Here is a 27623-nt window from a genome sequence, read left to right on the forward strand (position 1 = left end):
ACCCGGAGAAAAAACCACCGACCTGCGACCAGTACCTTGCAACTGCCCCACGTAGGCCTCGAACCCGCGACCCAGTGGGAGAGGGCTATAGAGATTATGACGGTCAGACGCCTTAACCGTTCTTTAACAATAAGAACATACTAGAGAATAAAATATAAATAATGAGAAAAATATATACATTCAACATGTTGCAATCTATGTAACGCAATGACCTAACTGAATGCTGAAATTGGTCTTGTGTAAAGTCGGTGTCACCCACGTCACGTGATCGCATATAGACGACGATGGATATTTTGCTAAAAAGCCTTCCGATAGGACCAAGGCATATATATAGTTGCCCTAAATGTTTCCGATAAGATCATAAAAATTGTTTAAGATAAAGGGTATCACTGCACCAGCTATTATCGCAAAGAAGAGTCCCAATCATTTTAGTTTTTAATCAGAGCATTCTCCCTGCTGTATAGAAGATGAAGGAAAAAAAAGGAGTTTTTTTGCTTAGAATTAACTTTTCCTATCAAGTTATTGCGACTCCCAACTTGGACATTCATTGTGATAACTTGCATTCTATAATATCTGGATGTTTTAGTCTTCAGTTTGACCACTGCAGTTTTTCTGTTTTCTTATTTTTAATTCTATTTTCAAACAATCAGATTTCAAACAATTATACTTCCGTAAAATGCATTGCACCTTGTGATTTGTTTTTGCAATTATTCTGTTGAAAATGACTTAAACAAAAAAAATCACAATAGTGACAATGGAAAAATAATACAGTCTAACATGTCGGTACCCTTTATCTTAAATACTCCATTACTAACACGTACTAGAAAGTCAATTTCTGTTGATTTGTGCACGTATCAATGCTATATTAGGTTGTAAATCATTCAGAACGCCACTATCCTCATTGCAGGTTGCTGTCGTAGTAATACAAGTCATTTGATGACTGGCGGAACAGATGTTCAATCTCTTTGCGAGCGTCCATGAAGGTGGGTCGTGCTTTCGGGCTTTTCTGCCAAGTTTTTAACATGATGCTGAAGTGACTGCAAGAACAATGAAAGAAAACAATAAACAAAGGTTTAAGATTAGTCATAACGAGGATTTAAATATGTGTATCCGGTTTCCTCCCACATTAAGACCCCCGCTAACATCCGGGCCAACAAGAGTGATACATATAAGTTATAATGAATTGTTTCATGACTGTTGTAAAATAAATAAAGTTTTTATTATAAGTATATGTAGGGGTCACGGATTCAGTCGTTACGATTGACAAGTAAAGGCATGATTGTGTAGGTCTGATATGCAATGTATACTTTACAGCAAAGACTTTTTCCTTTTTTTGACGAACACACTGAAATAACGACAGTGTCTCAACATACAAGTTTTTATTCATTTACTCCGGGGTTTGGTTTGGTTATATTTTGTTTAAGATCCTATTAACAGCACAGTTCATGTAAGGACGTGCCTTCAGTAAATGTCAGAGTTTCAAAGTTTATTTGTAATATTCTGTGAGATGCCATTTTTTGAATCGTTTGTAAACTACGGGGGGAATGAGTTGTATACAGGTTTGCTTAATTTGAGTTTCCCGCTAACCTTTTACTTGAAAGTATCTGTTGCGCATGTGCGTGTGGGAATGCATCTTACCAGTAGAGAACCATGCTGTTTGGCAGAACGCAAACGATGTCAACGAAAACGATTTTAGCTACTTGGTCAGGAGAAAAAGGTATTAATCATGTACATTGAATTGTTATTAACGTATGAGCATGTTTATTCCTTGACAATTTGGTGAAAGGTCATCATTTTTCTCTACCTGTAGTCTTTTCCCATTTAACACTGTGCAAAGTACTCAGATTTGTAGCCTTCCGGGCATGGTATTACCGGTATTATTTATACACATTTACATGCAAAATGTCAGATAAACAGATTGTATAGTTATTCAAACCAATAAGTAGTTGAGATCAGTTATAGCTAAGTGTCTAATAGAGATTTCTCAGTGTAAATCATTTTAAACAATTCATAAAACATGTGTTGTAAACTTTTCACTAGAGTTATCTCCCTTGTCCCATGAAACTTGTTACATTTTTGAGTGTATTTTTGCTGTTGCTTAGTTTTGATACGAGGTTGGAGAATTTGTATCTGCAAAAGAATAGGATTTAATTGTAAAATTATTTCACTGTAATAATTTCATTGATCAATTACATTATACAATTTGATATAATTCAACCTACATATATGCATGTCAAGTACCGAGTAATTATCCAATATAAGGTCATTGATATTTGGTCAACTTTCTTTATAATGCCATTTGTTATAACGACACATCCTTTATAATGACAATTATTTGTGATTTTATACCGCTGTAATGTAAAGGTGATATACTGCATAGATATGTTTCTTTGTATAGTAACATGTCTGTTTTGGGGTGTTTTTGGAACATTGCGAATTCATGTTAGGTTGAATCCACATGGCGTTAAAGGTCATATTGATTATTAAGATTTACCTTGACCTTAAGATGTAATATAAGTATACAGCTATGTTGTGCGTATCACTTATGATTGTTATTTGTTTGTTTTCAGTTCTTACGTTGATGAATAAACAAAATTCAAACAGTAAACTTCAATCTTTGACCGAGCCAGCTACACTCTATGTGTGTAATGTATCCGTTCCTGTGTGTATGTGTGCTGGGGGCAGGGTATGTTTTTGTAGTTGCATCTTTGTGATAGAAAAAACTTGTTTGTCCTCGTAACAGCTGAGGTCATTTGATGATTGGTGCCTAGGAAGAAACCACCGGAGGGAGAGAAGTAGGACAGAAAAATTAACAGAAGGTTGCAATGGGGACAAATGTCACTTTAATATAAAACACATAAAAACACTGATTCTGCAAGGCTTCTCCTACATGAGTCAACTCATATGCAAATGCAGCCGCTTTATAGTTTTTCCTTAACATACCACAAGACTCGTAGCTATGGATTTGTTTTGGACACGCAATGTATGTGTACCAATTGTGATACTATCACGATTCTCACCGTCGATTGGGTTTAGCTTATTTTTATTTAACATCCTATTAACAGGTAAGGTCATTTAAGGACGTCTCTTCATGTGTGTAGTTTATACGTGCTTGCGTGTGTGTTTTCAGAAGACTGGGTATGTTGGTGTGCATTCCTCCTTGTGATAGCGCGGATCTGATGCCGACTTTATAGTGCTATCGAGTACATAAACATCTGAACTGCTACTGTGGGGGAGATGCAAATTCAACAGATGACATAATAATAGCAGAAAAGAAACTTAACTTTTTTTAAACTTAAAATTATTTCTTTTTATGCACTTTCTATTCTGAATTTAGAAACATCTCAATCTCCTAACCGATTCAGACACGTGACCTTTATGAGTGTTTCGCATGATGTATTCACCCTGCCTGTTCCGGGGTACATTGTTTTCCCAAGAGGCTACTAGTGCGAGGCCCCCTGCAGAATCGGGAGTTTTCTTCTGTGTCTTCTGCTTGGGGGATATCTTAGATACCAAAGTTGACCTGCTGCCCCTTCTACCCCTTCATAATGACAGACGCATTAACCACTTAGCCACTGCAGTCCTTAAACTTTAATTAAATGTAATACATGTACGCAGCCGTGTTATATTATGTTGTAATAAAACACACACATATATATATGTATCTATCCGTATACTTACGTATCATCACTGTATTCAGGCTTTGGTAGCCTCTTTCCTGACCTTAGGTACCTCGGGAGCTCTCGGCTTCGTACATCTGGGTAAGGTGTTTCGCCTGTCCAAATGCATGTTGACATTATCATGACATATTAAGTATACATCTGATAAAATACAGGTAAGTCTTACAATAAGTCATTAAATAAATATCATCTGCATATTTGTAAAATGCTGATTATTAAGTAGTTATTAAACTGTTTAATACAGCTTGAATCATACCGCTCTGTGCTGTTATCATAAAATGAATGTAAACACACTTCACGAAGTTATGCACGTGTGGAATTATTTATAACCTCTAGTAAAATAAATACAAAGGATATATAAAATGGAGCTACAACATCCAGATTCCGTAGTTTTATTAATTGAGGAAATTACGGGGGTAATAGGATATAAAAACTTATCGAGGTTAAAACTTGTTCCGTTTGGTATTACGAATAACTTACGAAGGTTCTTATCTAGTTCGAATATAAACTCATTCATCACTGAAATTTCATACTGAACTATTCTAACCATTTAATTGGAAGAGTTTAAATGTGTCCTCAGGGATGAATGAGTTAACGAAGTCTAACACCGGTGAGTACATCATCGGATAGAATTTCCATATTCCTCATATTTGCATAATGTTTGGCAAATTTCGTTCCACCTCTTATCCGGTAGTTTTGTGAAATCAATAGTAACATTATATTTATACAATGTCAGCTGAATGACTGTATTTTTGGGAAGATATTCAGTCACCGATCAAAATGACAACTTTATGAAAAAAACTGTTTCAAACCGCAAGCAGAAAGGAAACTTATTTTTTGAAGCTCAAAATCATTTGTTTTTATGCACTTTCTATTCTGAATTTAGAAACATCTCAATCTTGAACCAATTCAGAGACGTGACCTTTATGAGTGTTTCGCATGATGTATTTATCCTGCCGGTTCGGGGTGCATTGCTTTCGTAAGAAACTACTAATGCAGGACCCCCTGCAAAATCAGGAGTTTCCTGCTTAGGGGATATCTTAGATACCAAAATTGACCTGATCCACCTTCTATTTGTACTTCTCTATTCTTTCTATTCTACTGGTGCCTCCCTAGGCATTCGTCTTCATATTATCTTAGTTAAATTTAGGACGTTAAACTCCGTACTCAAAATCCACAAGATATACCTGTGTGTTGCATGTGATGGTATGGTAAACACAAACCCATCCTTAATGATTGAAGATGACGTTATTATAGTATGATGACAACGGTAACCACGGCCAAAGGTAAAAATAGTTTAGGATAAAAAAAACCCGAATTACCTATAGTAAATATCTCCCAAAGAACAATCCCATAGGACCACACGTCGCTCTTCTCGGAGGCTGACTTATTGCTGTCAAGACATTCGGGGGCTATCCACTTCACTGGAATGCGTTCCTGTTGATCACCAATATAACATTCGTTATATAAAATAATCTGATATATAAGAGTGGAATAACAAATATCAACCATTAATATTTGACACTACAAAACGCTTCAAAAAAATAAAAATACATTGATCACGAGTGTTGCAATGGGTGAGCAGAACACATTAATGTTCTCGGTGTAATACTAGCCTTTTTAGCCTCTCCTTCCTCTTCGTCATCCCCTTGCCTTGGCCCGAATCCGCTTATCCTAGCTTCCAGGCGGTCGGTCAGAAGAATGTTCCTTGCCGCAAGACGCATGTGTATTATCTGTGCAGAAAGTGTTCACTACATTTTCAAAACAAAGTACCAACATGACACTGAGAATAAATTAATTAAAACCATAAAATTGAAATTGAATGATTAAAAAAACCCACTTATTATTTAGATATTGTTTTTAATTTTTGAATACACCTGCAAATAAATAAACATAAATATACATATCGAATATATATCTCATTCCCAAATGTGGTAGAAAAGTACTTAATATCGAATGTGACAATGCATACTTTACAAGGTAGAGTTAATAAATATGACAATACATCGTTTTATAATATAAACTCTATTTAAATTTGAAGTATATGTAATTACAGGTAAAGTGTAGGACGCTTTAGAATAAATATAAGCTATTGTTGCAATCAATTTGGCTAATCAAACGATATATAATGCGTTTCATTTTTTAGAAACAAACCATAAAAGTCACTTACTTCTTGCGAAGCAAGATACTCCATTCCCCGGACAATGTCGTACGAGAAGCGATAGAGGTTTTCCACTACCGTCTCATTCACAGATGCTTTATTCCTCTGAAGCCATTTATTCATCGGGCCATTGTCACAGTATTCCAATACCATCACGGGTCCCACTGTGTTTGATAAACATATTCATTTATTCGCAAGAAGGTAGTGGAGAGTTACATGTTAAGCCAAAAATTAAATGGTAGTTGTGGCTATAGACATAGATGTTATTAGCCAGCATTATTATCTGTAAAATTAATCATTATTGTTGTCCATTCAGAACTAATTTCACTATTCACAGTTAAAAGAGTGTACATATCAGCGAAATTGTTATGATTGAAAAACTGTAAAATCCAAACCCCTCATATTCTACCCCTAAATAATTCATTTAAGCATGTTTTATATTTAGAGACTGGAGGATGAATTTAAATTTCACATTAAAGCACTATTTAGATATTCAGCATTGAGAAATCCATCCTAATATATTATGTGATTGGAGCTACAGTAATCTATTATATTTTGGGTTGGACAAAGATACATTTTGTTGCGACTTCAACCATCTGAAACTGTATTTCCCGGGGCCCACTATACACATAATTATATTCTTTATACTAGAGACACTACCTATATCTTATCACTTATAACTGCCTTTCCTCCTCCTCTGCCTATTGGCATAATACTAAATGAAAAGGCGTTAAATGCAGAATTCAGCGGACTTTGATAAAATAACTGATTAATTTATTTAAATAACGTGCATCTGTACGTTTGAATCTGGTTGGGTATATATGTATCAGTTTGTTTCACAAAAGAACCTTAATCTTTGTTAGCATTCTTGGTAACATTATTACAGTATATGAACCATTTCTTCCTGACGTCATTCGAATGCACTAATTACTTTGATGAAATTGATATACAAAGTATATGAATCGCTCACTTCTAGGGTCCTCTGTCACCGCGCCGATGAAGTCCAAGATACACGAGTGTTTACCAACCTTCGTCCCGAAGAAGTTTATTTTTGCAGTCATCAGTAACGAGTCTTGATCTGTGAAGTTCTCTATCAAATATGAAAAAAATATTGTAAAGAAAAAACACAATCATGAGCGAGTCTTCTCCGCTATCAGTTAATTAATGCATTCATTAATTGTTTGCTTTGAGTTAATAGTCCTGGGAACAGACAAGACTATACGAGGCCGGGTACCGGGGGAGACTACGACAGGAAGAGGAAGTATTTCAATGGGGACAGCAAATCAATTTGTCTTCAATGTCCTTAAAGTAAAGTTAGCAGTAAAGAACCCGTTTCTTCAGGGGGCCCCTGCATTAGTCGCTTCTTGGATCATGCAATGGTTGCAATTTTACCATAATGTGTGGCGATAAGATAGACACTATAGAAATCATTAAAATAACAATATGATAAGAAATGCATTTTCTCACCTTTCAGTGTTTTGGCAACGACATTTCTGGGTTTTCCGCCAACTTGTAGTATAGCCTCGAAAATTCTGGCGAACTTGCCGACAACGATAATGTTTCCAAGCGCCAAGTCGTCTGAATGCAGCATCCAGCTTGGTGCCTGTTCGTATGTCTGTGTTCCGTACAGGTAGATGTCCTCCTCAGCAAATCCTCCAGTCTGTTAATGTTAAAGTGTAATCAATTATGCCATAATTGAAATTGTTAACAATAGTTTGCAGGCAAAATTAATTTATTAGAGTTTTACATATTTGCAACATCTAATCGACATCCATACATAGGTGGGGTCACACAAAGGCTTTTTCAGTGCCACCTAACTGGTAATGTCTTATTATTCCGACACTTGGCTTACAAGTGGTGTCTAATGACATACAAACTCAACAACAATATTAAATAAATAAATAAATTAATTAATATTGATGATGAAAACACTTTCCCCCTTCAATTCTTACAACAAAACAAATACAAATTGATTAAAATTTATTTACACTCATGGAAGTGTCTATTTGGATTACCAACTTGTAGGCCCAGAGTGGTATAACCGATGAGTATTAGTAGGACGAAACAGTTGTATGGTGCATTATAATTTATTTTTGGCAACCTGATTCTATTGCTAAATTTTAAAGGTGCAATCGCCTGTGTGGTTGTTACGTTCATCCCTTAACTTTTCTCCAAGAATTATATTCGTGCAATTACAAAAAATACAAAATGTTCCCATAGTGGACAATTTAATCATTGCTTCCTTGTTTGTAAGTTTGTTCAAGCTTAACGGTCCCCCGACACAAGAAAGTAATCCTTGGCCTTAAGCGTCAAAATAACTCGAAAGACATTACACACATCAAAAACAATAAACAGGTTCAAACTATAACAAGCAAATATCTAAACCGTATAAGCAGTGAAAATGCTGTATTCTATTATAGAGGCCTATTTACTGTGTGTACTTTGTTTTGGTTGTAATAGAGACTTGTCCCAAAATTAGTTTTTTTTTGCAGGGAAATATAATTACTGTCCCTGTAAATATAACTTTGGAAGGTTGGTGGTGTGATAAAATGTCCGAAAAGGTTGTCTAGAAGATTCCATGTAAAATGTAACGACATTTTTAACTATGTACATATCATGTAAGACCGTTGATCATTTCGTATCTGCTTTTTTCTTACCTGCCATTGTTTGTAACCAACCAAGCCAGTGTTGGCCCCTCCTCTAATCGACCTTATGCGTTCAATGCTTCGTTCCTTTACTTTTTGCAGGCGACCAGTCTTGTGTAGAATCAGCACGAAGATTATGAATGCCAAAATGAGGATGATCACTGAAAACAAATTTATTTAATGAAAGTACATCCATAAATGAAATTTTTACTCACATAGAAATGTATAACACAAACATAAAAAGGACGTAGATTATTATCATAACATGCTTAATGGCCTATCAACTAAGGAGAGGTCATTGAGATCAATAAATGATCGATAAAAACAAATGTAATATTAAAATCGACATTGAGGGTTAAAGATTAAAATCAATCGTCGTCCTGAGTGTTAGAAGTGACTACATGTATGGTGATTCATTTATTTTGGAACAGACCAACACCTTTCAGTTGAAATCGTACCAACAGTTGTTGTTTCGAAAAGAGATTAAAGACATGTGACGTTATTATAGAAATTTTCCGAGTTGACTGAATGTCAAAGTGTTTTACTGTTGTTCGTGTCCATCATATCTTTTCCCCATTTTTTTAGCAACAAAGACGATGCAATAATACATGTTACTACTTAAATCTCTATAAAGACTAATACAAACTGCCTAAGAATTTACAAACCAAGCGCTATGGCAGCAATTCCTCCAGCTGATAAGGAAGATACCGTGACCACAGTTGTTTCCCCTGGACCTGGGTTATTTAAAACAGATGAACAATATTAGTCATAATGTAACCGGTATGGAAGTATGCTTAAGACTGGATGACTATGATAATTATGTGTATGTGATTGGATGGTTTATGGCGAATTTGACATTAGATTCAAAACTCACAATAAGAGGTCTTTAGACAAAACTGTTTCACTATGCCATTTGTGGAGAGGTCCAGGACTCTAGACGTCTTCATAGTGACCTCGTATTTTGTTATTGTTGCAGACATAAAATACAGCTACTTATTTACCGCCTTATACATTGTAATATACTTGGAAAGATTATAGACAGCTGCATGAATAAAGAAATCAAAACTGAGACAAGGTAGCTTTGCATTGTTTGTATACGATTTTTGAGACCATTGAAGGCAACAAACATCAATCTGCATTTAAAGTTAAAGCCTCTCTTTATTTTTTTTTTAGATATATTTGCGATTTTATTTTTCATTTAAATAATTACCTGTGATATTGTTCAAATGAGTGCTGATATCGAAAAATATATTGTTAGAATTAATGTTTCAGTGTGCTTCCACAAACAAAAAATGCTGTACTTACAAGCGGATAATCCATCCAATGAACTGATCGATGTAATCTAGTAAGGAAAAACACGTGCATTAAACAATCTTACTACAGCATGGAAATAAAACCTGTTTAAACGTGGAAAACTGTAACTTAACCAAGAGCTTTTTTTTCTGTTAACATAACATTTCTTTGCTATTGACGAAATAGATAGTTTCAAAGGTTCTTATCATTGATAAACGTAAATATGAAAAAAATCCGTTAGTTTCAGAAAATAAAAAAAGTGATGAATATATTGAAAAGAACCAATTTTAGGTAACAATCCTTTTAACATAAAAAATCTCACTTTTACAAATTTTTAACGACATTTGAAAACCCTTCAAACATCACGTTCCCTTCATATTTGAAATAAATCAATTTCAATAAGACATGTATCCATGTTATCTGTGTTTCAGTATTAACTATATCTAAAAACACCAAATTTCTGTAATTGATTCCTATATCTTTTTTTTTAACCAACCATAATATCAGTTTTGGTGAATAATGATGCTAGATTGTAAGACGTCAATGATGCTCTGACTACGAGAGTGGTCAAGTCCAAGTCTTTTTTATACAGCCAACAGTTATCGAAGTACATGTCATAGTTGAATGCGTAGCAGGCTCCTGTCGTAATACAGTAGCAGTCCCCGACTTGATCACACTCGGTTTGGGTTTTCTAACGAAACAAAACAAACAAACAAAATGTGTAAAGATCTTGCCCTTTATACACATTCCTATATATTTGATAACATTATAAGTAGATACAGATTGACAGTTTACATTTTTCTTTAAATTACAATCATTTAGTTTAATTCTTGCACACTGGAAACTATTACTATTTAAAATAGTAAATAAGGATAATTAAAATAGCCAATCAGAACAGGGCATTTAATGACGGAAAGAGCCGATGTATGATTAGCAAGTAGTTATCAGTCATTTAAATTTAGATATGATAATATACGCGAACTGAAAGCAACGTCTCTGACTAAGTTATACAGGGCTTTGAATACCAAAATAAATCAACAGTAAATGAAATATCAAATACAGATGCAATATATAAAAAAAAAATATGAAAATTTCATATTTAAATAATAGATGACAGTTCCAAACAACATTATCCTTTGTCTACCAACATACATTTGTAATGTTGCCTGAAGCTGCCGTGCCTGCATCATACAATAGTGCACCGGTGGAGTTATCATAGAAGGCAAGCTGAATGGAGGCTATCCCACTCTGTGTATCTGATGTTGTCATCAATATCCTGATAAAAAATAAGCAGACTATTTTCTTGTATTCGACACTTTTTGTTTCTATTTTCTTAACTGATTTAAAAACACAAACTGGTCTACATTGAAAATATCTACTAATATACGTACTTGTATTGAGTATAGTATTTGTAATTCATCTTTTGAAAAAAACCCACAATGGAACACAACGATCTCAATTAAAATTTGGTTGAATCGATACTACAATTGTCAAATATTTTAGAATAATGAAGACATCGACACCCTCACATAACCCTTTGTTGAATGTATACAGTTTTGTAATGAATAACCTGGTGTGACTTTTATTCGACTGTATGTCATTCATAAATTGACATTGCATTAATAAAAAATTAATTTTTTTTTTTTACAATCTTATCACTTCTCACTTCAGTTGTTAGTCGCTTTTAAAATTTCATAATTAGTGGTACCGCACAATTGCGACATTTTGACTCTTTCAATACATTGCTTAAACTCGGCTGAGGACGATGTGTTGTTCTCTTAGCCGATAACACTATATCGATCGAAATCAAAACTCTGAAATCAATAATTATTATTGGTTTTCCAACCATCGAAGGTCATAAATTAGTGATAAGGCATGGCATTGTCATCCTTATTTGTATATTTTCTGTGAATTTAAATAAATGAAAACAATGAAATAGCAACAACTTGACCAATATCTCATTGAAATTGATTATATTAACTCAATGGTCTGCCCAGGGTACCTAACATGCTTATGTATCTAAATATGTCTCTTTGAAAGTCAGTTTCGAAATCGATTGATTTGCAAATTTTGAATCAACCAAATCTTTTGTATTCATATCCGTGTAGTTGACTGTTTTATTAACAGGAGATCAACCAACGGACATTGTTTTAGCCAATAAAAATACAAAACTATTCAATGATAACATAAATCATATGAATCACATCAAATTGATCGCATATCTACACTGCAATTTGCACCAATTAACATTGACACTAAAAATGTATGCATCAAGTGTATATTTTAAGAAATGTAATCTTTTGAATATAAAATACATTAACGTTAATTTTGGGAATATAAAATAGCATCTACCGGCTTGCTGCAGTAAAGTCGGGAGAAGGCGAGTTCAATTCAAGGCTGGTACTTCGAACTATCGGATCGGTCGAATCAAAGCAAACCACTGTAGCATCGGTGGCGTTGTTGTCCATAATGTCATACGCTCGAACCCAAATCATCATGCAGTCACCGCCTATGACATTTTCAGTGAAGTTGTAGTATAAAGCCATCGGGTCAATGGTCGTCCAACCAGTAGCGGGAGGATCTGGTACTACTCCAACTAGCTTACGCTCGTAAACCACTTCAAACCTTGAATAGAAAAAAATACACTTATTATTGCACATTTAAGATTTGATTTAGGATACAGTAAACCGAAAATGAGCATCGCTGTAACTTCTAGTACATTTATCGTATAGGGTTAGTTTTTACTGGGGGAAATGGGATTGCCTTTAGATTTTGTACTATCGCTTCCCCTGATAAATTGCACAATATAAATTCACAATAAAGTTATAGTGATCGTAATAAAACAAAGTAGCTTGAAAAGCAAACTATTTCTCCTAAATACATATTATTTTATGTTACAAGCATTTACTCTTGAGAGATGTGCCCTAATTCAGTTGCTGGTACGTACTTTACAATACCCTCAATGTTTGGTATGGCTGCACTCGTCCGGTTACTATTATCTGTGATGTCGGTGTCAATGACCTTCTTGAAGGACGTGTCCACGTTCAAGTCCTGTAATTGGGGTGGATAATCCTGGATGGCATTCAGGAATCCTCCATCAGCTTGCAATTGATTGATAAAATGACTCGCCCAGTTCACACTGATAGCTGTGGCAGTGTTTTCTTGGTTATCCTGCCAGCTGTATCCAGACTCAGGCGTAGCACTGGTAACTTTCATAACTCCTGCATTTACTGTTATAGAAGAAACTGGGTCATACAGAAAAAATCGCCTGATGTATATTGAGTTGTTTGACGCATCAGCTGCTTCTAAGATAGTGGAATACATTCCAGGTTCTGCGGGCTGGTAGGTGAAACTGTAGTCAACTATACTGGTGTCATTGAACGCCGTTATCAATACCGGGCCTAATGGATCTGCCTCCAATAATATGTCTCCCTGTCGCGTTAGTTTGAATACCTCCAGTGCATAACGATACATCCCAGACAAGTTGTCAACCCAACCAGACCACTTGATAGTAACATTATCCTACAAAGACAAACAAACATATATATGTAAGAACGGACAGAACACTTCTTCCTGTGAAATGGTGGTAACTTGGCTGGATAAGAAATTAGCTTCAGACTATTTTTGTGGTTAGACACAACTATGCAAACAATGTACATGTACATGGAATAAGTCAACTCCATGATGAGGTCGATTTTTTTCTGATTCCTTAAATAAGAATTAAGATAGCTTAGTAATGTAATTCTAAAGATATTCCTAAAAAGGTTATTTAAAATGAGGGTCCATGTAAAATATTTGAACCAAGCGGATAACATTCTATCTAACCTAGTTACAGGCACAAAACCGTGACCTAAGGTATTATAATTTTCTCGAAAAGACGTCGTTTAAAGATATATATAAATCTGTAATAGTTGAGCTAGATGTAGTTTATTGGACTATTTTGATAACCCAACAACTAACCTAGCTATAGGTGCATTATAAAGCTCTCTATCTGACCAGTTCGCTTCAAGTCTAGTATCATAAACCTTAACTGTATGCTTAATAGTTTGAACATTTGAATATTAAATCACTTCTGCAATGTTGAATGAAGGACATTATTTACATGGACAACCCTCTAATCAAGCTAAATAATACAAGTACATGCTAAATACGACACTTTTTAAACAGACCGCGGTGGCAATCGCTAGTTTACTCAACGGGAGAAACGCAAGTAATTCAACACCGGTAAATCTCGACTTTCACACTACTTCAATTAAAGCTACTATGTACCTATTTCATACCTTGGTGATAGGGTTAGTGACTTGAAGGGGAGTTGAAGTGGGCGTGCATGTCAGGTTTGAGTTTGGAATGATACAGTGAGTGGGTCCGACGTAATCAATCTTGAACTCGACACTCTTCTGTTTCGTAGGGCCATTGAAAGTAAGCGTTGCATACGGTGTAGAGGTTCCAATGACATTTAACTTTTCGAAACCACCACTTTGTACCGAAAAGGTGATGGTGAATCTGAAATATCACAAAAAAATATGTTAGACTATGAATACATACTGAAGATTAATTGAACGGAGTGATAAATAAGTTTATAACGTTCCCAAAGCTGCAGTAGAGCGAATCTAAGACGTTATTATTCAGTTTTAGTGAATGCATGTGATGCAAGTCTGTTATGTTTAACAATTTGTTGGATACACCATGCACTTATCTCCATGGACGTTGTTTTATCATACGTTGTCAAAATATTTTGGTAATGTGGTATCGGGAGCGTCCGTACGTCTGTCTGTTCGTCCAAAATATGCTTTCATGATAACAAGCTTAAATGTAGTTCAATTTACATGCAATTCAATATCCATTTACATTACACAAAGACTGAAGCTAAGTTCGAACTTGAGCGAAATCCGTGCATAATTAGCATACTGTGCTCTGATTGGTCAATTTCCATACTTGAGTTTCCCCAAGATCACTTGGTTTTAATATGACTCAATTTTGATGAAACTTGGTGTTAATGTACATTAAATGAAGACAGAGGCTAAGTTGAGCAAAGTTTTTAGTTAGCATACTGCGCTCTGATTTGTTGACAGTTTCTGCAAAATAACTATGTCAACTGTGACTGGATTTTAAAACTTGGTACACAATTTTCCCTTTTCTTGGTTTGAAATATAAACCAAGGGAGACAAGTCCTATTAAGTCAATTTTTAAAGGTTTTAAATATACATGAAATAAGCCTTTGTTCGTGAAGTACAGTTTTTTTTTCTTTCACTACATTCAAGAAAGTGTTCACAACTTAGATGAGTAATACAGTACAAATGTCATTTCTTCTCCTTAAACTTCCATATTTTCATACAAAATGTATCAAAAGGGTTTTAAGTATCTGGGATTGGCATCGGAAAGGCGTATATTATTCCACCATGCAGTACTTTTGTTATTCACTGGAATTGGACATCCAGCAGGAATCGTATAAGGTTACTCATGTGGGGATTCTGCAGAGTCGTGTTTCTCTTCTTTGCCTTCTTCTTAGAGGACATTAAAGAGACCAAAACAGACCTGCTACCCCCAATGCAACACTTGGGATCTTAATCTTTTCTGTTCGTAGTTCTCTACCCGTTTCCGTTAAAGTCGGCATCAGATCCGCGATATCTAAAGGAAGCAAATACATCAACATGCCCTGCTTCCTTCACACATGCAAACCAGCATACATACAGTAAATATATGGAGGCATGACCTTCAATGGCCTTAGCTGTTAAAAAAATAAACCGAAAACCTCATACAAATAAACAAGTTAGGATTGGGTGCATATAAGAAATAAATAATTCATCGCGAGACGACACACACGGATGTTCGCCAAAGGGAATGATTGATGTACACAACTTACATATCGGCATGGTCAATCCTGAAATCGAACGTACTGAACGTAAAGAGGCAGTTAAGGATATCTTGCTCAGGTGCCAGAATGGTGGGGGACGGGCTACACAGTTGGGAGCCAAATGTTTTTAGACGGTTGTCCGCTGCAATATAAAATGTGTACATGATATCGAACTTTGCCTCGGTAGATACTGGATGTAAAGATGTTTAGATTCTATGATATAAACACTAACAAAATTGCATAACGTTATTTTCATCTATATTAAAATATCATTTATTACAAATATATTTTATCTTTTGATACAAGCGTTTTCAGACACGATACCTCATTTCACCTTGCAACAGGGTAAGCCCAGAACTCACGGTTGTAATCGGATGAATATACCCTTTATTCGTTTCATATATGCTTCATATGCTTAATGTGTAATACAAAATATCGTTCAAAGTATATAACAACTTGTGACCGTTGAAACTTACAAGCTCGGAGTTCATATGATATATTTGCAGATATTATGCCGAGTTTAACCTCTGGAATGTAGGTCGGGGCCATCGGAAGGAACCCAGGCTCGTACACTGCTTGCATGGTCACAATCCACATGTTAAACTTAAGTAGATTTGTCCACAGGACGTCGGGAAGATCTGAGTCTGGGTTGGTTGAATCGGTCGTCACATTGTAGACATCCATTTGTTTCATTTCATTGAAGAAGGCAAGTTCAGCTCGGGCAGATGTGAACGCTGGGGCTATTGATACTGTTAACATAGATATCGTGTTAGTTTGAATTTGTCAATAAAGATAATATATTAGTTAAGAATTGCATACTTGTCAATTACGTGTAGATATGTCAGTTTTATAATGAATAAAATTACAATACCTTCTGTGGTAAATTCAGGTTTTCATTTATTCAACTATTCACATATACAAACATCTGCAATGTTTTGTTGTCGGTTCGGTTGAGTTTAAAGGTATCGCGTGATCGCAACATTTGTAGACCTATGAAGACAGATGTAGAATTTGAAAATGTCATTTGATTACTAAATCAAGAGAGCATTAAGCACAGAAACGTGTGCTATACATACATGTACCATGTACCACTACCACCCTTTATAGTCGGTTCCTTAATCAAATTCAAAGTTTTTAATGTGTATTTGGCATGGGGGATTGTTTAAATTATCAATATTTCAGCAATGTTTTGATGTTTGTTGGGTTGATTTTATAGATATCGCGTCCTCGCAACAGTTTAAGCGATTTGTTTTAGCAGCAGGAAGTCACACATTGTATCCTTAATTTGTCCAGAAAGACGAAATGGAAGACCTTCTCCGATATCACACATGTTCACCACCACGACACATTCTCTGTACATTGCTGATTCGTAGAATTGCATATATGGAGTGTTTTTCTGATGCATATTCCACATAATTGATACCAATTGCTTTTAACAACTTTCTGCAAAATATGCAACAACGAACAAAACCCCAAAAAACATTGCATGAACATATATTATAAAGACATAGAAGAAAGTTTGAAAGGAATCTAAACAGAAATGAAATATCTGTTTACCCTTTGTGCAATTGCTGGCAGAATCCGTATATCCTGTAGCGCACGTACACGTGCTAGGAAGGGTACAAATACCAGGATAACATGGACGTAGATGGGAACACACGACTGAAAATAGAACGTGTTATATATATATGTTTGTAATTACTCCATTCATTCTATAAATAGAATATTTCAATCCGATAAAATTTACTTTAGAGGTATTAAATAATAGATCTTATAGCATGAATTTGTCACGGACTTATACAATTTTGAAAGAAATGCAATGCTTTTGTTATGAAAATATGCCCCTAAAAAGCCAAATCGTACCAATGTCAATATACCATTAAGTGTCAAAAACAGAAGGAATTGCAAAAAAAAAAAAGTTTTAAATAGATAGTGCATACATACCATCTCCGCAGTTGCTTCCACTTTGGCCAGGTGTACATGTACATGTGTTTGGTGAAACGCACGTACCGCCATTTTGACACGCATCATTGCACACAGCTGTGAATAGATGGAAAATAGATGGCATTAATCAGCTGCGGATGTATCTTGTTTTAAATACTGTTGCACTGCCCGGGTAGGAGATCTTATAAGAACTAATATTTTATTTACAGCCTACAGAAACTTTTTGATTTTTTACTGTTATTATTATTATTATTATTATTATTATTATTATTTCATTTCATCTGGATAAGAAAATGTGTGGAATTTGCAAGAGTTTAAATAAAAAAAAATCTTGTGTGTAAGAACAATACTCAAAAGCGCGGGAAATGACGTTGCATGGTGCAATCAGACCGTCTAAGTACATTATTATGTACATTAGTGCTACCAAATCTCTTCACTTCCGGTTGCCGGTTATAAATGTGAATGAGTGCACGAAGAAATCATTAAGTTAAGTGTCCATGTTTTGTTATATTTTAAACATCATATGCCTTTATATATTTAGTTTTATTCAGAATATTAAAACCTTGTAGGCCAAATGGAACGGCTACTTATGCATCTTGGTTTTCATATTGAGGGTTGTTGTAAGTGGTTGATACGCTTTTCATGCTCAAAGTAATTTATTTCGACCTCCCTGTGACATGTCAATTTCCGGTATACGGCATGGAGGCAGCGGCTCTTGTGACGGTCGATTAAAGTAAGTTTTCCTGTTCAAATTGTTCACTCTATGACTTTATTGTCTGTGGTAGGCCTAATGAAATTCCGAATACGATATGGCAATGTATCGTAGAGTTAGCAAGTATCCTCGATACACCAAGCAAAGCTACACTTCGTAATCAAAATAGCATCAGCGATTTTCCCCATTTTTGATACTTTTTAAGTTAATTTTGTTGTTGTTGTTGTTTCTGATTACAACTATTGATGTGTAGCTGAATCAACAGCAATGAAGCTTTTCAAGCATAACTTTCTTGATTGTTGCTACCAGATTGTCTGCGTATCGGTATTACTCAATTCCTTCACTTCTGGCTGCCGGTGACAAAATGTGACAGAGTGCACGCCAAATTGTATTGTATTGATATTGCAATTAGTGGAAGTGGCCGACACTTTCTTCGTGCTTACAGTATGTTAGTAAGACCTTGCTACCTTGACTTTCTAAATATAGTGGAATCAGATAGCTAGTTTAATAAGATTTTTTTTTATTGATTTTTTCACCGGAGTAGGGGGGTAGCAGCCATTTTTAACTGGAAAATGGTTAGTGCAAATGAGACAGGAATATGCTTTCTTTGTCTCTTTTCGTTTCTGAAATTTATATCACTTTTTTTCGGGGGGAAAGGGGTACATTTGAAATATGAAAATGGTTGCATTCATTATTTTGTCAAATTAGTGAAAGGTTACTGTATGTATGTTCTACATCCCAGGTTAAGAACTAATATTTACACGGTACAGTATTTATTTTATGTAAAACATACTTTTATATACTTTAGTGTCTATAAGTTACTGGTGATGGATTGAAAATATGTAGTGTAAATTGTAGGGGTTTATCTTCTGATCCTATAAAGAGAAGGGACATTTTTGAAAAATATAAAAGGTATCTTGTTGAAAACAATAGTTTTTTAACACATGAATACTTTTGTGAGAAATTCAATTTGGCCGTTAATTTCATTGAATTTTTGGGAATTTTAAATGCAATACCAAGGTCATGGAAACTAATTTTATTTCAAAGAAATGAACCAATTGAGGCAAAACAAAGTAAATTTATTCAGTATTTGAAGAAACATGAAAAGGTAACAAACTATTTTTATAAATTTATGCTGAAATCAGTCACATAAATACCAAAGAAAAGTCAAGATGCATGGCAGGAAATTTTACATGTAAACATTCCCAAAGAATCCTGGTGTAAGTTTTATTCAATTCCGAGATATATTACAGATGACACTAAACTTCAGAATTTTCAGTTCAAACTCTTTCATAGAATTCTATATACTAATACCAAATTAATGCAATGTAAATTGAGTGAAACAGAAAGATGCACATTCTGTGGTGTGGGAAGAGAAACATTAATACATTTATTATGGGAATGTTGTCATGTACAATCTCTTTGGTCATCCTTTATGTATCTCTTGAGGTCACAATTTGAAATAGACTTAGCAAGAGACCCAGTAACCATGTTGTTTGGTATTTTGGAAACTGAAAATGAAAATGAAATAAATTTCTTGATTTTAATATTAAAATATTACATATATATGTGCAAATTAAGGAGGAAACCCCTACAATTACTGAATGGAAAACTTACATGTTTTTTTATAAAAAAGTAGAAGAGTGTGGAATTGAAACATATTCAAATAAAAAAAAGATTATGGTAAATCAAAAATGGATTTTCATTGACAGAATGCTAAATATGGATACATGATTGTATCTTGTATATATATATTTTTTTTTATACAATCTTCAGAGTTAAATCATTCATGAAATATGTCAAAATTAATGTAGCAATGTAGCAGTATGAATTTTTTATGTTTGTATTTGTTGTAATAAAATTTTATAGATGCAAGTTCTGTTCAAAGATATAGATAACAAACGTACAGTGGCCTTTCATTATTCTTACTGATATTACATATTTTTGTATGTTTTGAATGTGACAACAAAAAAATTTGAATAAAAAAAAAATAAAAAAAAATAATTATTTAATAAAAGGGTATAATCCTTTTTTAGGGATTAAAAGTATGAAGAATTAACGGCTCGTTCACACAATACAGCAATACATGGTTACTTTGTTGAAGTGGCAATACAGACAGGCAAAGAAAGGAAAGAAAATTCAAAGAAATTGAAACTATAAAAGTTCCAATTCTCACTGGATGCTGCAGATTTTTTTCGGTCTTCGTGGTATTCCAAGAAACAAAATTCACGACAGAAACCTCCCATGCTGCAGGGGCTTTATCATTGCTTTACGTCCTCTTAACAGTTATTGCCTTTTAAGGACGCATAAAGTTGTGGTGGCGGAGGTTGACTTGAGTACCTGGAAAAAAAACCACCCAACCTATGGAAAGTACATCGTGACTGCCGGTCGTAGACCTAGAACCTGCGAACAAGTGGTTGGAGGCCTTGCTTATTAACCTACCAAGGCCTCATTTGCAAGGGGTTCCAGGAGTCGCCTCATATGATTTTAATTATTAATTATTAATATTGGAGATATTTCAAACAAAAATCCAAACAGGCAATTTGGATTGCAAGCATCAAATTTTAGAAATAATTTCCCCTTACGTTTACACGTATTCCCGACATCTTCGTAACCGGAACAGCAGTAGTACTCGGTGGTGTAGCGGCAAACGAGCACTTGTCTGAACACACAGCATCTATACAAAAAAATGCATACACTAGGCTTAGAGCACTGAACCCTTGGTAGAGAACATATAAAACAAATACCAATCTGATATCGTTGAATGTTTGTAATTAATGAATATATATGCTACAACCCTTGCGGAAAGATCGACCAGAATAAAATCTAAGTACAGCATGGTTTCTGAAAGTGTTGACATGCAGATACATTTTCTTATAAAAACCATCGTTACCCGCGCTACATTTCGTTTCTATTCTTCTGCGTGAAAACCTGGCAATATTTACGATGCTCTTTTGGACTGAAGAGGATAACACGATAGGATACTAGTAAAGTCATTTCACCTGTGATCTATAAAATTTAAATACATTATTTAATATACAAGCATAACACAATAAGTTTTTACACTTTGGACAATATACCATAATGTCATCATGAATACAGCTATAAAGTGTCTTTTTCTCATGCTAAATGTTGCCGACAAATACCGTTCCTTACAATCTAAAGTATACAAGTTGATATTGGGAATGCTTTCTGTCTGATCATCTACAACGTTAATAAGGGAGAATAATTTTAACGTAAATCATAAATAAGGAAAAACGTTGATAAAGGAGAGCATAAATAAGATAAAATATTAACATAAATGAGCAAGAATGTAAACATAGAAAGGAAGGATATAAACATCAATAAGGAAGAATGTAGAAGGTAAAAGCATGAATAAGGAAGAATATTATCAGTGAAAACATTAATGAGAAAGAACGTTATCAGTGAATACATAAATAAGAAAGAACGTTATCAGTGAAATTATAAATCAGGAACAACAGTATTAGTGAAAACTTAGTGTAATAAGAGAGAAAGTAATAAAAATCGAACAACAGGAAGGAATTATATAATGAGTGAAAACATCAATACGGAAGAACATTATCAGTAAATCCATTAATAAGGAAAAACATAGTCAGTGAAAACGTCAATACAAAGGACGAACAGTAGTCAATGAAAACATAATTAGGAAGAATTTAAAAAGTGAAAACATCATTACGGAAGAAAGAATTCAGTAAAAACATAATTAGGAGGAATTTAAAAACGGAAAACTTAAATATGGAGGAACGTTATCAGTGAATAGGTGGGAACATTGAAAAGGGAAAACATAAACCAGTCAGAAAGTTATAGACGTTGAACATAAACATGATTATAATAGATCATCAATCAAGAATAAATTGACTATGAGAGAACATTAAGAAGGGAGAAAACTTAAAAGGAGAATAAAAATCAAGGAGACATAAGTACATATGTAAGGAATAATATGAATAAGAAAAGGATAATTAAAGGAAAAGATAAGACAAAATTAAGTATGAAAACATTAACAAGCGGAAAAATATAAATAAAATAAGAATATAAGAATATTAACAAAGTTATGCATTGGTATGGTTGAAAATTGATAATGGAACATGAAAATAAAGGAGAACACAAATAATAAAACAGGGCGCATCAATAAAGGAGAAAAATTTAGAAGAGAGAATATGTACAAGGCGGTGCATTATAAGGCAGAACATTTATAAAGGTGAACATTAATAACGGTGAAATAATACGAAAACAGGGAACATTGATACAGGTGAACGTTATTAAGAGAAATATTGATAATAGAAAAATGAGACGATAAAAAAAGGAGGGACATTAATAAGGAAGAATACGAATAAAGGAGACCATAAATAAGGAGGAACATAAATAAGGAAATAAAGGGGAACATGAATAAGGAGAACATAAAAACGAAAACAGGGCGCATTAATAATGGAAAATATTAATTAGAGGGAATATTGATCATAGAAAATGCAAATAAGAGGAAAAAAGGAGGAACTTCAATAAGAAGGAAAACTTGAAAAGGAGAATGTCAATAAGGAAGGTAATGATGGAGAAAAACATGTTACCTACCCGAGCCAGGTAAAATACACACACTCCGATTTATAGTAGTAGTCTCGCTTTCTTCTGGTACATACATTGGGTCTAAAACAAAATAAATTTATCCTTTTATTTAATTATTAAGATTTGCTGATTTTTAAAGAATGACTGATTAATTTATGGATAGGGATTAAGGGTTTTTCACTTTCATATAAGTCGTGACGAAAGTACCAACAAATGATAAAACCAACCAGTTAGTCATCTTAATGTGCTATCGGACAATCCACAATTTGTCACATATGTTCACAAAAATTGCACAACAGGACAACCAGGATATATGTGCAGATTTCTAGGATTTTCGTAAATTGCATACGTTTTCGATATTAATCGCATAAACCAACACATAATCCTGGCTATTTCTTAAATATGTGCGTACAAACTTTTATATATAAATGAACGATCTTGTACATTATTGCTTATTCTAATTGTTTGTTATGGCGTCATGATGATGAGGATTAATTGGTGCATAAGTTATGTAACTCGATGTCATGATAATGTTAAGGCTTGAATATGAAAATGGGGGTGAAAGCATATTTCTGTATTCGTTAAATATCTTTGTAAATAATAAAAGAAAATCATTTTTTTCCATCCTGTAGCATATATGCAGCAAGTCTTGGTCATTAGTTTGTTTAGTAGGTTGCATAATGGTACTGTCTTCTTGAAATTTACCAATTAAATGTCAATCATATGTCGTTAAAAATGACATTTGCGCCGGTCATGTGTTTTGAAATGGACATTACCAAGCTATGAAACACCATCGAAAAAGAATTTCGAGAAAAAAGAGATAGTGATCCTTACTGTATCATTTCTTCATCGTTATGTAGACTTTATTTGGGTTGTAACAAGAACCAGTACAACTAGATCACTGACAGGTCTGCAATGGTCCCGCCACATGCCTGACCATATCTACACGGTCTATTTTAAGTAACAGTAACATTGACATTAAAAACCTTTTAGACCCCTATTGACATTCACATATCACAGTGTAGGCACCAAGTGGTCTGTTTTGAGTAACAGTGACCCTGACCTTAGAAACTTTAAAATTCATATTGCACATCTTTACGTCAAAGTGTATTGTCTTTCGAACTGAAAATTCGAAAATAAGGACTGCACCACATCTACGGTGTACTTTAAGTAGCTTACACATTCAATTTGACACTAGAAATGTTTATTTCTCTATTGCATATCATCATAACACAGTTTATCACTTTGTCGAATTTCAGGAAGATCATTCTTTTAGATTCCGACATTAATCTCCAGAACTAAAGTGTTGACGGATGACAAACAGACAGACAAACGGAATGACACCGTAATAGCTATTACTTAAATCCGATGCCTGGCCCTAATAATATTAGGACGATTTGTACAGTATTATTAAAATCAAGGGAAACACAGAGCTATGCCAAAATGTAAATGATGGAAGGAACTGTAATCGGGGCGAGGTGTTCCGAATGACGTGCAACCTAGTTCGAAATCCCGAGCCATCTTTTTCCTTCTTTTTACCGTTGTTTATCTTTCTATTCAGTGGATCCCCCCTTAGTCATATGATATGTTTTCTATTTTTGGATAACCTTTCATTACCTGTTTTCATATGACCATGATCTTTTGCGACCATGTAAAACCAGACTAGCCAATACTCATTTATAGATACATGGATAATAACCGCTTTGAGACGACCAAAGTGATAAAGCGGTATATAAGAACCTAGAATTATTATTATTATTATCATACAAAAATATATGGTATTTATTTCGTTGATTTAACAATTGAAAGTCTCTAAGCGTACGCTGAACTCACTACACTGACTAAATCCGGATGACATGATGACAGTGCTTCCGTGCTGTCATCATAATATAGGTTGATGTTTATTAGTATAGTAAACTCTTTATAGGGTCAAGCAGTTCCTGTATCTCACAAGTAATATCATATGATTCATCGATGCATGTTTATAAATCGTCTTTAACTCAAGTATGTACGGGGTGTTTCTTCAGGCATGATGATTCGATAATAATCAGTATTTAAGGATTGGTTGTCATATTTTTGACATGCATTAGTGTGTAATATACATTGGCTTACCTACATATTGAATGGTGCGCACCATGTTAAATATGTAGGTAAGCCAATGTATGCTACACACTAATGCATGTCAAAAATATGACAACCAATACTTATATTTACATTTTATGTTAATCAACTAACAGTTCACGCAGAAATATTTTAACGTCAGGGTAAATCCATACAGAGAACAGCCACCAGTTGACAGTGGAGCAGTGCAATCTCCAACGTTACAGTTATGACGTCATAAGCATAGCGACGTCACAATAGCACAATGTATGTTATTTAAGCAATAAATACACTGGTATAACTGCCACATGTGTCACAGACACATGTGGTAGTTATACCAGTTGGTCTGCCACATCTATGCAGTTTATTGCTTATATCTATATTTCCATAATGAGAATTCGCAAAAAAAATATGTCTTTTCCAAATTTCAAATTTCCCGCTTATTACCGTCAGGTCAGGTTAGTATCTAGAACAGCACAAAGATAACAGCTGACGTCATGCGCTATTTCCCATACAAAACTGAAAAAACTCCGCAACTTTCGTTAATAATTCATTTGATTTTGATTTATATATATATCATATTCTCGATTCATAAATAGTAACAAATGACATTTTGTAAGTAACTAATCAAGTGTCGTAAAACATTTTCCGATTTTATTGCGACCTATATCCGGCGCACACACTCAACGGAAGCCCGCGGTAATCAGGTCAGAGTTATATTTGAAGTCCGGCATGTTGTTGATGTTGATCATGCAACCGAAGAATTGGTGAAAAATCCAGGCGTAAAATTGTTTGTTGATCTCACAGACACTTGAGACAGGCAGCTAGTGTTCGGGATCAAATCAGAAGATACCGATAAGTTCGGTAGTGACACTGTTAAGTCGCTCGGAGGTGCAAAGACCAACTTCAGTTATTGTCTCATAAGATGAAGCTGCTATTGGCAGTACTTTAGTAGTAATATAGAAGGGCTTTGCCACACCAAATCTAAATATACGGAAATAACATACATTGGGCCCAGTAGAAACATCTAGGCTCTGTGCAGTGGAAATGTAAATATTAAAAATTATTGCAAACTTGCTATTTCAGCTGTTGTTTCGACTTTTATACCAACGAACTAATTTCTATGTGATTTAGTGCCCAGTACACGTAGTAAGCCTAGCTATACTTTATAAAGCTGACTAATATCTTTCCATTATATCCCTTCAGCACACACACACAGGCAAACATTACACGCATTTAGGCTAACTTCCTATTCCCCATTTGTCTCTTCAAACATAACTCCTAAATTTAATTTTCCATTCAAGTAATTTAGGGGCAAAACCACGATGTAACAATTAGACATTCACAAAACATGAATACATATCAACCAGAAACAAACTATTATGAAGTGTACAAGATGTCAACATATAAAAGTAGCAAACGAATTGATTATAAAGTTTATCATATCTTATTATAAAGATTAATTGAATGTAAATAATCATATATTGATTGCAGAAAAACTGTATCAGATAAACGTTTCATAAAGGGACCGTTATTAAATCTAAATCTGTCACGTATTTGTCTTTAATCAGCGCATTCAATCACAACAATGCTTGACTGTTCATGGTTGATAATTAGGCTGGTCTGCTTCCTTATGTAAAATGTAACTATGTGTGATGCAGGTACGGCCTATGCGTAGTCACGAGAGGACAGCTTTAAATTTCTTCTCTCCTCGTTTCCTCGTAATGAGGTGAAGTGCTGCCTTAGCAGCTCTATATACATTTTTATTTTCATTTAAGTTCGACTGTTCTGAAATCATTGTCTTAAAAAAAGTATTATTATGTAAGAGTTTTGCCAATGCACACAACCAACCAACAAGTTCAAAAGCCCATGCATTCGACCTGAAACCTAGTGGCTTTTCTCTATTCAAAATGTTATTTCCTTGGCTAAGTGAATCTCAGTACAAATAATGTAAAAATGGGTCTTCATCTTTCCTTTAAACACCATTTACTCCCTTATCCCGGCAACGATTCATACAAAATTGAGTAGAAGTCCTTTCAGTCTTTAAACACTTTAAGTCTTTCAATTCAGACAGTATCAAAAATGACATGTGAAAAACCATTATTACTTAATAGTTTTTGAAAAATCTTTAACTAAAATACTTAACACATTTTTTAACACAAGATCATCCAATTTTTGCAGTTTTTGTCCAAAACGGCTACACACGAGGCATAGCACCTTATAATACCTTACAAAATGCACACACCAACTTCTTTAACGTGTAGATTAGATAGATGCGTTGCAGTAATGCCAACATTGAAAAAAGGACTAAAATTTTCATTGTGAATGTCTTTTAGCGAATTATGTAGTAGCTTTAACACTTTAACGGTCAATGGTGGCATTTAATTCTTGGGCAAACACCTTTATATAAAATTCAGTTATACGGATGGTATTGTATAATCCTATGGGAAGCTATCAAATAGTTTGATTATCATGTTTCGGTATTCAATAGTTATAGACAAGACATTTCAAACTTACCCTGGGCCCGATATTACAGCCGACACCTCTGCTATGAGTGCAAGCAGAGAGAAGACAACGATTTTCATTTCATTTATCCTCATCCTGATGATCGGCTACAGGCTCGCCCGCAATACGAACACCTACTGTTCCTGTTCAG

The 27623-nt window shown here is 34.5% G+C and overlaps 1 protein-coding gene across 1 annotated transcript; it reads right to left on the bottom strand.

Annotated features, from left to right (window-relative positions):
• Window positions 1-27623, bottom strand: LOC110443319. Its single transcript, XM_021487480.1, has 22 exons — window positions 27485-27623; window positions 22877-22948; window positions 20875-20966; window positions 17578-17673; window positions 17191-17295; window positions 16110-16382; window positions 15643-15775; window positions 14060-14282; window positions 12727-13301; window positions 12132-12404; window positions 10932-11055; window positions 10276-10470; window positions 9792-9828; window positions 9152-9220; window positions 8499-8647; window positions 7309-7501; window positions 6812-6931; window positions 5851-6005; window positions 5297-5413; window positions 5003-5117; window positions 3682-3775; window positions 1-1037 (listed from the first exon to the last, which is right to left on the bottom strand). Exons 1-22 carry the CDS (start codon window positions 27565-27567, stop codon window positions 899-901), a joined length of 3432 nt encoding a protein of 1143 aa, XP_021343155.1. The 5' UTR covers window positions 27568-27623; the 3' UTR covers window positions 1-898.

This window comes from Mizuhopecten yessoensis, unplaced genomic scaffold, assembly GCF_002113885.1.
Source record: "Mizuhopecten yessoensis strain PY_sf001 unplaced genomic scaffold, ASM211388v2 scaffold716339, whole genome shotgun sequence".
Classification (NCBI taxonomy): Eukaryota; Metazoa; Mollusca; class Bivalvia; order Pectinida; family Pectinidae; genus Mizuhopecten; species Mizuhopecten yessoensis.